At 44.6% G+C, this 12,225-nt stretch overlaps 2 protein-coding genes across 2 annotated transcripts; both read left to right on the top strand.

The window, feature by feature from the left end:
- Nucleotides 1-1,912: 1,912 nt before the first annotated feature.
- LOC129734526 (uncharacterized) lies at nucleotides 1,913-4,298 on the top strand. Its single transcript, XM_055698127.1, has one exon. It carries the CDS (start codon nucleotides 3,340-3,342, stop codon nucleotides 4,174-4,176), a length of 837 nt encoding a protein of 278 aa, XP_055554102.1. The 5' UTR covers nucleotides 1,913-3,339; the 3' UTR covers nucleotides 4,177-4,298.
- LOC129734529 (uncharacterized) lies at nucleotides 4,298-8,295 on the top strand. Its single transcript, XM_055698131.1, is given in 3 exon segments — nucleotides 4,298-5,238; nucleotides 5,441-5,497; nucleotides 5,500-8,295. Coding segments are annotated over 3 exon segments (3,195 nt in total). The 5' UTR covers nucleotides 4,298-4,299; the 3' UTR covers nucleotides 7,699-8,295.
- The last annotated feature ends 3,930 nt before the right edge of the window (nucleotides 8,296-12,225 follow it).

Genomic DNA, 12,225 nt, shown 5'->3' with positions numbered 1-12,225 from the left:
TTCAATTGCACAGCAGTTGGTTTTTTTTTTTCCCCCTTCTTATATATGTTATCACAGAGGCACTACCATCATTGCTGATTGGCTCGGTCTTGGCCAGCGGTGGGTCCGTCTTGGATCCAGCTGGCACTGGTTCTATTGGACACAGGAGAATCTTGTAGCATCTTGTCACAAAAGCCACCCCTTTACCCCCCCCCCCCCCCTACAAAATCCTAATACAAATGTAAATGATTATAGAAGAGAAGCACTGATGAGATTTATTTCTTCTGTGCCCTTTGGCTTGCCTTTTTCCCTTCTTAGAATTCTAAGCTGTAATTATTATTACCTTTTTCAGTTACTTTACTTATGCAGTTATATATACTCTTTTCCTCTTTGATAAAATATTTCCAGTCAAAAGGGTATATGCTGTTACCTAGAAATGAAAGGTAGAGTTTAATTCTCTGCCATTCCGTCAACACCCTACAAAAGAGTATTTTTTAAATCATTTGCTATGGTTGGCAGTGGCACAATCTTCTGACAGGTCAAAAATTTCTGTCTCTAGTTCTCTGGCTAATGCTTGTTATAGAAAGATGTCTCTTCTGAACCAACATATGCATTACTAGTTCTCAAACCCACCCATGCAGGTAATAAAAGAACATCTTGGTAATATTTTCTATCCTTCAGTCTTGTTCTGCAGTTCAGGACATAAGAGGACAAACTAGTGCTGTGGATGAACTAGGATCAACTGTGCAACTCACAGTTTAGCAAAACTAACTAGTATGGTTCTTACCTTGTGAGAAAATTTCCCTATTGTAAAGTATGTGCTCCTAGAAATTGGAAAGGTTGGGTTGGGGTCTCAGTGCATATTCTTTGTATATTGAAAACTATATTACATATAAACATGTAAACTGGCAAGTATATATGAAGACAAGAAAGGAAGGTGCAGGAGCGGGCTGGAAACTAGGACCATGCGTGGCAATCAGTTAGCTGAGGGGAATGTGCTCGAGCTTGTCTAGACAACAATTAACATGATGAGACATGTTTACAGAGCACAGGGGAGTGGGAGACGGATGGCGCCAAGGAAAGGTAACACCTTGCGGTTAATTGCTGGTAGTTAACCACCAATCAGGGATTGCCTAGTATGCAAGGCTTAGCTTCAAGAACCAATCTGTTTAAAACGCGCAGCTTCTGAAAGTGTATAAAACCTCGTGCTTCTGTACAATAAATTGACGTTTGCTTGCATCAAGCTGCATCCCATCTCTTCATTCGCCGCAAATTGGTGACCCCGACGTGATGCGTTTAAGGATCTAACGTGAAGGGCTCTCGAATCGCCTATCTGAGCGACATGCAGCAAATCCCACAGAACTTTGAATGATCTGCTGAAAGGAAGCAGGAGCCGGCCTGAAATCCCTCCGGAGTTGAGAGGTGATGGGGGGGGGGGGGGGGGGGGTAAGAGATAGGGTAAAGTTTAATGACTATGATAGTCTGCTTAGCTGTTTAGGGTAAAGTTTAATGATTATGATAGCCTGCTTAGCTGTTTGCCAAATCTTACATGGTCTGCTTGGGTGCTGTGATAAGGTATACGGGAGTAGAGAGCTTTATGACCATATAAGTCCAAAGAACAATCACAACCTTGCAAGAACAAGCTAAAGCCGGTTCTGCGGTTTGGACAAAGACCAGGACGTTACTGAGCCTGCGCCAGGTGTGGGGGCAGCTAGCGGTCACGAGGAAGACTCGCCTGCCTTCATCCTCAGGACCCCTGACGACCACCACCAGGAGACACTGCGCAAACTCAGTCGAGAGAAAAATATGGAAATGACTCGCAGAACTAATTTTAATATGAAGCGGGGATAGGTAATGCATATGTATAGGCGTATTGCAACATATTATGAATATGTAATGAGTTGCCTTATAAAATAGAGCAAGTTTTCGCGTCAGGCGCGCACGGTTTTCGGCGGGACTACCCCCCCCCCCGTGCTGCCCAGCTCTGAATAAACATACCTACTTTACAATCTTACAGATTGTGGAGTCTGCTTTCCGCACGTCAGTTTTGGCGAGCCAGGCAGGAGGATCTCCACTCGGCTGCGGGACCGACTGCGGAGCGGACGCTTCTAGGCGCGCGCCCCGAGCATTTTACTCGGAGGAGTCTCCGCTGCTGGCCGATCACCGCGGGAGTGGACAACAGCCTCTTGAAGCTGCGGATTTAACGGTATGTTTAACGAAGGGACTTGAGCGTACGCACATTCAGGACTGCTGATAAATCGCGCAGAGACGTCTGGCGTGCAGCATAGTGCCCGTTGGTTGGGTACCTATTGGGTTTGGGACTGCAATTGGGAAACTCGCTGGCCGATAGAGCGGCCGGTAGCGATCTCGGGGATAGATCGACTGAGTTTGAGGTAACCGCTGTATCCCGTTGTTGGGAGCCAGGAGAAGCAGGAGAGGGGTAAGCGGGCCTCTTGTAATTCACAAGATATTTGCAGCTGCTAAAAGGTTGTTAACTGGAGCGATGCTGTGTTAAATTTCTCTTGGTATTGATTTTGGTTATGGCAATAAGGCATTTGGAATAGACTACCGATTTGAATTTGTCGAACCATAGCGTTTGTGTGAAGTGATGTGTGTGTGATTTTCTCTGAGTGCATGGATGTCCGTGAGAGTGGAATTGAGTGAGAATAAGTGAGAGTGTGGCTGACAGGCGTAAAAAGAGAATTTAAAAGTCAGTTTAAATTCCTTAAGAGTATATTGAAAATGGGTAACACCCAAGGAGGGATACTAAAAAAGAGTCCTCTGGGTTGTATACTCGCCCATTGGAAGGATATTGTTGGGAAGGGAAGCACAGAAAGCAAAAAGACCCTCATTAAATATTGTAATCAGTGGTGGCCATTGTATAAGTTAGAGGGCGAAGTTAAGTGGCCGTTTAATGGAACATTGGATTATAATACTTTGTTACAGCTTATGCTGTTCTTGAGAAGAGAAGGGAAATGGGATGAAGTGTCATATGCAGATGTTTTTCACTCTGCGAAACCATCCGGAGTGGCAAAGGGACTGTGGGATAATACCCCCACAGGACCCTATGGTACTCGCATTGGAGCGGGAAAATAAAGAGGGTAGAAGTAAATTGAAAAGATGCTGTCCTTCCTGCAGCATTGGGCAGAGGTGTACAAAGGCAGACAAGGTTCACCAAGCCCCAGAACAGGACTTAAATGACTTGTTTAAACCTCCCCCCCGGGCACGGGACCAGGATGCGGACTCGGAAGGAGCCTCAAATCCTCCTGATAGCCCTGTATCTTCCCGCACTCGGCAGAAGTCTGCCCTGACTATTTTACAAGCACCCCCCGAGAGGCGGTGGGGCCAGATGGTGGAACAATGCTAATTAAAGTGCCTTTCTCCACTGCTGATTTGGGAGAGTGGAGAAAGATTGCAAAGGATTATAGAAGAGACCCGATAAGTGTAACCAGGCAGTTCCAATTTATCGTGAAACAACACAATCCCGATTGGAATGATATACAATTATTATTGGAATATTTGACTGAAACTGAAAAACAGCTGGTTTTGAAAACAGCAGGAAATCTGGCCGAAGACTATTATAAAATTACAGGAGGGGATGTTAAGGAACATTTCCCCCTCCAAGACCCAAAGTGGGATGCTAATAGATCGGCACATATGCAAAGATTACAGGAATATCAGGAATGGATTTCGAAGGGAATGGAGAGAGCAATTCCCAAAACTATAAACTGGTCAGCTTTATATGCAGTTAAGCAAACTCCTTCTGAGTCCCCGTCTGAGTTCCTGGATCGGCTGAGGGATGTGATGCGCCGTAACACGCCGCTGGACCCTGGGTCTGAGGTAGGGATCCAGCAATTAGTTTCTTTATTCCTGGGTCAATCTACAGGGGACATAAGGCGAAAACTTCAAAAGCTGCGTTCTACAGAAGGTAGAAACTTGGAAATATTGTTGGATGAAGCGTGGAGGGTGTTTAGTAATAGAGAAGAAGAATATCGGCGGGGACAAAGGAAATTGATAGCTGCCATTCAAGAAAAAGGGGAACGGAGAGGCGGTAGGCGAGATTCGTCTCGATTGGAAAGGGATCAGTGCGCTATATGCAGGGGCTTTGGTCATTGGAAAAGGGAATGTCCTAGAAACAGGGAAGGGGGTCGGAAAACCTCGGCAAACGTGAAGATAGCCAATGTAATAGAAGACTGACGGGAACCTGGGGAATCTACCCTAGCGGATCCACTGGTTATAATTAAGCTAGGGGAAAAGCAGCAGCAAGTGGAGTTTTTGATAGATACAGGAGCGACATATTCGGTTTTGAATCAAGCCTTAATGCCCTTAGGAGATGATTACGTTGTAGTACAGGGAGCAACTGGCCAAAGTGAAAAGGCGTATTTTTGCGAACCTTTAAAGTATAAATTGGGAAAGCAATGGGGTATCCACAAGTTCTTATATATGCCCAACTCCCCAAAGGCACTTTTGGGGAGAGATTTGTTGGAACAATTAGGAGCAAAGATCACGTTTGAAAAAGGGGAAATTACTCTGGAGGTAAAGGATCGGCAATATACACAGGCATTAAGTCTAGTCCTAACCAGTCTCCCCTCAGAAGGGAAAATTGATGAGGAAATTCTGAACCAAGTGTATCCAGGAGTCTGGGCTACTGATGTGCCTGGAAGAGCGAAAAATGCTCCACCTGTTGAAGTTAAGATAAAGGAAGGTCAACGACCGGTGAGAATTAAACAATATCCTCTAAAGAAAGAGGACAGGGAAGGAATACGACCGGTGATAGAAAAATTTTTGCAGCTAGGACTATTAAAGGAATGTGAGTCTGAATTCAACACTCCTATATTACCTATTCGGAAGTCCGATGGGTCATATAGGGTGGTTCAAGACTTGCGCGCAGTGAACAGGATTACTGAGGATCTCTACCCAGTCGTGGCAAACCCGTATACCCTACTGACTGTATTGGCACCTGAATTAATCTGGTTTACTGTTCTAGATTTAAAGGATGCTTTCTTTTGCCTCCCTCTCCACGAAGCCAGTCAAAAGTTGTTTGCATTCGAGTGGGAAAATCCTAAAAGTGGTCGAAGGACCCAGCTCACTTGGACGGTGTTGCCGCAAGGGTTTAAGAATAGTCCTACCATTTTCGGCAATCAGCTTGCGAGAGACCTGGAATCCTGGGAAGCCCCGTCCGAGAAAGGAAAATTGTTACAGTACGTGGATGACATCCTGATCGCTACCAACACAGAGGAAGATTGTATGGCGTGGACGGTGAGTCTGTCGAATTTCTTAGGGCTTCAAGGATATAGGGTGTCCAAGAAGAAGGCCCAGGTAATGCAGCGTAAAGTGAATTATTTGGGCTATGAGATCAGCGCGGGACAGAGAACTTTGGGGCAGGCCCGCAAAGAGGTGATATGCCAAACTAAAAAACCCCAGACGGTAAAGGAATTGCGAACCTTTCTGGGCATGACAGGGTGGTGTCGATTGTGGATCTACAATTATGGACTGCTTGTTAAACCATTATATGCACTGACAGCGACTGAGCAGAAACACCTCGAATGGAATAAAGAGGCTGAACAAGCTTTTGAACAACTAAAGAAGGCCCTGATGTCAGCCCCGGCCTTAGGACTCCCGGATGTAGGTAAGCCGTTTCTCCTTTTTTCTCACGAGAAACAGGGCATTGCCCTAGGAATATTGGCACAGGAGCTAGGTCCGTACCGTCGGGCAGTTGGCTACCTCTCTAAACAGTTAGACGCGACTGCAAAGGGCTGGCCTGGATGCCTAAGGGCAGTTGCGGCTGTGATACTAAATATACAGGAAGCCCGAAAATTTACCCTGGGCCAGAAAATGACTGGTTTTGTGTCCCATGCAGTGTCGGCAGTATTGGAAACAAAGGGTGGACACTGGCTATCTCCACAAAGATTCCTGCGATACCAAGCTGTAATAGTGGAACAGGATGATGTGGAAATCGTGGTTACTAACATTGTCAACCCAGCTTCTTTTCTCAGCGGAAACACAGGAGAACCAGTGCATCATGACTGCTTAGAAACTATTGAAGCGACATACGCAAGTCGCCCAGACTTAAAGGATAGCCCCATAGAAAACGGAGAAAACTGGTTCACAGACGGGAGCAGCTATGTCCTGAATGGCAATCGACACGCAGGTTACGCCATCACCACCAGTCAAGAGGTAATAGAGTCAGGACCTTTGCCCATGAACACCTCCGCACAAAAGGCAGAAATAATTGCCCTAACTCGAGCCCTGGAGTTGGCTCAGAGCAAAACTGTAAACATTTACACAGACTCAAAATATGCCTTTGGAGTTGTACACGCACATGGAGCAATTTGGAAAGAAAGAGGTTTATTGAACTCCCAAGGGAAAAATATCAAACATGCAGAAGAAATTCTGAAGTTACTAGAAGCTGTCCAACTCCCTGAGAAAGTGGCAATTATGCATATTAAGGCACACCAGAAAGTGAGCTCAGATTTGGAAAAAGGGAATGAACTGGCGGACAGAGAAGCAAAACAAGTGGCCAAAACGAAAATAAAAGTAGCAGGGGCTTTAATCCCCGATAGACATATTTCCCTACAAGATAAACCAAAATACACTAGGGAAGATCAGAAACTTATTTCAGACTTAGAAGGGTCATATAATGAAGAGGGATGGGCTTATACCCCACAGGGAAGATTAATTGTCCCCTCATATTTACTGTGGCATTTAATACGGGAAGAACATAGGAAGAGACATTGGGGAATGGAGGCTCTGTATAAGCATCTGATAAAAGATATTGTGGCTAGAAACTTATATACCACAGTGAGACAGGTGACTCAACAGTGTGACCTTTGCCTCCAGACTAATCCAAAGAATACTCCCAAACTAGAGATGGGCCAGATTGGAAAGGGTAATGGGCCTGGACAACAATGGCAGGTTGATTTCACGGAACTTCCAAGAAAAGGGGGGTACCAATATTTGCTGGTATTAACTGATACCTTTTCAGGTTGGCCAGAAGCGTTCCCAACCAGAACTGCCAAGGCTCGGGAGGTAACTAAAATACTAATACAAGAAATAATACCGCGTTTTGGGGTTCCAGCAACCATATCCTCTGACAGGGGACCACACTTTGTTTCAAAAATAGTGCAACAAACCACCCACCATTTAGGTATAGATTGGCAACTTCACACCCCATATCGCCCTCAGTCGAGTGGCCAAGTGGAGAAAATGAACCACTTAATCAAACAGCGAATTGTAAAGTTGGGACAAGAAGCAAACTTGCCATGGCCTCAGTCTCTCCCTTTAGCCCTTTTGCGTATACGGACAAGACCGAGGGCGAGGGGAGGACTGAGCCCTTTTGAAATTCTGTATGGACGCCCCTATGGAATACAAAAGGGGACATCAATGCAAATTGGGGATGAAATTATGACTTCCTATATGGTGGCATTGAGCAAGCAGCTCAATAAAATTGGAAAACATGTAATTGGGACCCGGGGAAGGGGTCTGGATGGGCCTGTACATGATATCCAACCTGGAGATTATGTATATGTAAAGTCTCTTGCAGAGAAAACCTTGAAACCACAGTGGAAAGGACCATACCAAGTACTCCTCACCTCCTTCACAGCAATCAAAATTAAAGAACAGAATGCCTGGATTCATCATACCCGTGTGAAGAAGTCGCCACAAAAGCTTTGGACATCAGAAATTCAAGGGCCGTTAAAGCTCAAGCTAAAAAGATAGGATGTGGGTTAAATTTAACATGATTCTGATAATTTCACAGGTGATAGACACAGCGGCCTGGCGAGAGAATTGGTATGTTCAGGCGATTCAAAACATCACCAAAATTTTAAATAAAACAGATTGTTGGATCTGTACCCAAATGCCAAGACACTCTGGTTATGAGATACCGTTAATAGGCATCCCACTGCCAGTTTCCCTGACGAACCGCCAAGACGGCTCCTTTTGGGGAAATACAATCTGGAGCACAGACCCTCAGGTTAAGTGGGGACGAGAATTAAAAATAACTGTTGAAGAGACCAGCACATTAGGGGATAACTGCCTGGTAAGTTCGGGAAAAGGGCTGTTTATGGGAGAACACCCAAATTGTAACAGAAGTCGTACATTAAATATGACAGGTAGAGACTTGGGATTTTTAAAATTGAACTATACCAGTCTCCCGACCCCACAAGGGACAGGGTGGTATTGGTTGTGTGGCACAACGGCTCATAAAGTCTTGCCCATAGGATGGCGAGGAGCATGCACTCTGGGAGGTCTGGTCCCCAATATTACTATCATTGACGGGTTAACGCGACCCCCCATAAGAAAAAAACGGAACGTCGTAAATAACCCCCTCATAAACAGACCAACGAGTTTCCACAGTTTTGCACGATGGCTCATTCCGTTTTTAGGGGTTAGTGAGTTGGGAAAGGCAATAATAAACATCTCAGCTGTAATAGAAACAGTGGAAAATAGGACAGTTGATGCCCTCCTGGCACTCCAGGAGGAAGTTACTGACTTATCGAAAATAGTATCACAGAATCGTATGGCTTTAGATTTGCTATTAGCCTCCCAAGGGGGGGTATGCACTGTGATCAATATAGATTGTTGCATGTATGCAGATCAGAGCGGGCGAATCACCGAAGACCTCCAAGAAATTAGGAAACAAGTAAATATTCTACATAAAGTGACACAAGACAACACTTCTTGGGGCTTTTCTGAATTATGGGAGAAATTGACATCCTGGTTGCCCAATCTAACATGGTTAAAACAATTATTTGTAATGATCATTGTAATTGTCTTTCTATTTTTAATTATTAGTATAGCTATCCGTTGTGGATTTTGGTGTCTTAAGGGAACTGGAAATTCCTATAGCGAATGGAAGAGAAATCAACTGCGACAAAAATTAGTATCTAATCAATACTTCGAGTCTGAGTAAAAGAATTTACTAATTTCTTTGAAAAGGGGGGACTGAGGGGGGGGGGGGTAAGAGATAGGGTAAAGTTTAATGATTATGATAGTCTGCTTAGCTGTTTAGGGTAAAGTTTAATGATTATGATAGCCTGCTTAGCTGTTTGCCAAATCTTACATGGTCTGCTTGGGTGCTGTGATAAGGTATACGGGAGTAGAGAGCTTTATGACCATATAAGTCCAGCTTTATGACCATATAAGTCCAAAGAACAATCACAACCTTGCAAGAACAAGCCAAAGTCGGTTCTGCGGTTTGGACAAAGACCAGGACGTTACTGAGCCTGCGCCAGATGTGGGGGCAACTAGCGGTCACGAGGAAGACTCGCCTGCCTTCATCCTCAGGACCCCTGACGACCACCACCAGGAGACACTGCGCAAACTCAGTCGAGAGAAAAATATGGAAATGACTCGCAGAACTAATTTTAATACGAAGCGGGGATAGGTAATGCATATGTATAGGCGTATTGCAACATATTATGAATATGTAATGAGTTGCCTTATAAAATAGAGCAAGTTTTTGCATCAGGCGCGCACGGTTTTCGGCGGGACTACCCCCCCCCGTGCTGCCCAGCGCTGAATAAACATACCTACTTTACAATCTTACAGATGGTGGAGTCTGCTTTCCGCGTGTCAGTGAGCTGTGGGAAATCCGTAACGGGGAATCAGGCTTCGTCCCCAGAAAGAGACGTATATGGACTCATAAAGGGTCTTCTAGTCAGATCAGGGAGTCCGTGCCTCAGTCTCCTCAAATGGTGACCCATATGGTGGTGTTCCGAAGCCTTGGAAGAATAAGGACGGAAAAAAGACAGCTCGTGGAAGAGGGCTGCGTTCCGGAGGAGACGGCTTGGCTGAACGATCGTCTTGCTGTCTGGACCAGGCTGACAACCTAAACCCCCAGGATAACACCTGTATTCATCGAGACAGGTGAGCAGCCAAGAAACTTTAGAGACTTTGAAAGAATGAAAGTGTGTACATACAGCAGCCAATTGTATGATGCTGCCGCGGAGGGGAACTCCGTGTCGGGAATGCATTTAACATCTTGGTGGCAAATTCTGACTACTCTTTGCCAAGTGTGGACTAATTCTACTATCGGTGCTAAACCAGAGGAAGCTGTAAATTCCACCGACAGCGCGACTCTTCTCAAGACACCGTCAGCAATGGCGATTCTGTCCACACCTCCTCTGCCCCCAAAGCTTCTGTCACTGATTGCAGCGACCCTCACAACACAGGAGCAAGCACGGGAACAGGACAACTCGGACAATGATTTTATTGACACTGATAAACCTTTTGATCCAGGTCCTATAGATCTGGAAAAGGAGCTAGACCTTTTCCCCACCCCCTCGTCTCTCCTGTTGCACTGATGGTATTTTTGGGGAGGGTGAAAGGGAGTCTGAGGGATTGGTGGCAGGAATGCAAGTGGGAAACACTTAAGTGATGGGTTTTGGGAGTCGCTAGGGCATGTTCAGTATTTTGTCAGACAAATCAACCTGCAGAGTGGCAGCCTGTGCAATACGAGGCTGTTAAAGGGTTAAGCAAAGCAGTGCGGGAAGGGAGGATTCATAATACATTTGCTATGTCCCTTCCTGAAGTGATGGCAGAGCCTTATACGCTCACACTGCATGATTGGAAGTTACTGCTTTGTATGGTACTAACTGATACAGTATATGATGTGGTTATCTGATTTTTGTGAGCTATGTGTAGTGGCCTTGACTGAAAACCTTAATCGGGGAATTGCTGTTAACTATGAGCAGTTGGCTGGAGAAAATAATTGTGCTGATTCTGTGACTCAGGCAAGGTATCCCAGGGACAACTATTTGCAATTGAAGGAGATGGCTATTAAAGCAGTCAGGATGCGGGAGTCTTGCCACAGTCTTGCAGGGTCCTAGAGAGTCACTAACTTTAATACTAACTTTATTGATTGGCTTCAGAATATTTTGCAACAAGTCGAACATCAGGAAGCTCAAGGGTTGCTTTTAAAACAACTAGCTGTGATAATGCCAATGAAAATTGTAAATGGGCTACTTTCACAATCGCAACCCCAACATGTGTCAAATGATTGTAACGGAGAACTCACAGCAGACTGTAATTCTCAGGCTGAGTTCTGGAACGCAGCATAACACATTTTTGCTTCTCTAATCTCTTCTGTAAGAATAGTACACGCTTTTAACTTGCTTAGTAAATTAGGCTGCTAGCTTGCTAAACAAAGTAATACTACAAATACTATTTTTTTTTCTGGCTTATTAACAGTTGTTGATTCTGTCCACCATATGTTGCTACAGAACCGAGTTGCTATTGATTTTTATTATTAGCACAGGGACACAAGTGTGAAGACTTTGATAGGATGTGTTACGTGAATCTGAGTGACCACTGTGAATTAATTTACAAAAGTATACAAAACTCAAAAGCCTTAAAAGAAAGATCTGCAACAGAGCCAGGGGCGGGATGCCTTTGGTCTCTTCTCACGGCTGGGAAACTTTGGGCCATGACTCAAAAGTATTACAGGATTTATTATAATTATCTTTAACCACCTTATTGATGTTTGCCTTATGTCTCCCATACCTTTTTTCCTGTATTCAGTGTTTAGTTGATTGTAACATAAATCGGGTCATGGTCACCCAGCCTACACACAACCTTTGCCTTGTCGCAATTAACAAGCAAAAAAGAGGAGGATAGAGAATGTCTGAAGAGAGAGATAGGAGAGGAAGCTGGAGAATATTTGACCTAACAAGAGATGAGAGAACAGCTGGGTATTGTGAAGGAGGGTAGGAATGATAAACATGGTTATCTAGTGTTTAATAGGTGTCTGCATACTTGTAGAGATATATAGCTATGTAGCTACATGAATGATTTCTGCCCTGAGCCTGGTGGCACATACAGCTTCGGTTTGTGTCCAGGCTCAGAGATGTAAATAGGGGCTTCTCTGTTATGGTAAAAGTGTTTCTCTTTGCATAAAAAAGAGAGGGAATGAAGGGAATGACCCCAGAGGTATGTTCAGAGAAGGCATGCTATGTTTCGAACTTTTTGACTGAACCAGTTCTTGTTTGGTGTGCCCTTCCACCTATGTATAATGTTAATCCAAAAGAAGCTGATATTGTTTACACTTTGTCGATAATTGTCTTTCTGTAGATGCTAATGTAGTAGGAGGCTATGATGGGAACGTGTCGCAGCGGTTCTTCTCTTATCCAGAGTAACAGCAGGGAAAGCATTAAAGAGTTAAATCACCTTGTTTGTTAGGCAGTTAAGAATGTGAGTCAAAATTGCCACTGCTTTTTGTCCTTGGTTCAAGGACATGGCTGTGAG

Source organism: Falco cherrug, chromosome W (genome assembly GCF_023634085.1).
Source record: "Falco cherrug isolate bFalChe1 chromosome W, bFalChe1.pri, whole genome shotgun sequence".
Taxonomy (NCBI): domain Eukaryota; kingdom Metazoa; phylum Chordata; class Aves; order Falconiformes; family Falconidae; genus Falco; species Falco cherrug.
Note: the sequence above shows the minus strand (reverse complement) of the source record. Positions and strands in the feature narration are given on the sequence as shown.

Coding starts and splice junctions, on each gene's coding strand:
- LOC129734526 (XM_055698127.1), top strand. CDS start 3,340: ATGCTAATTAAAGTGCCTTTCTCCACTGCTGATTTGGGAGAGTGGAGA.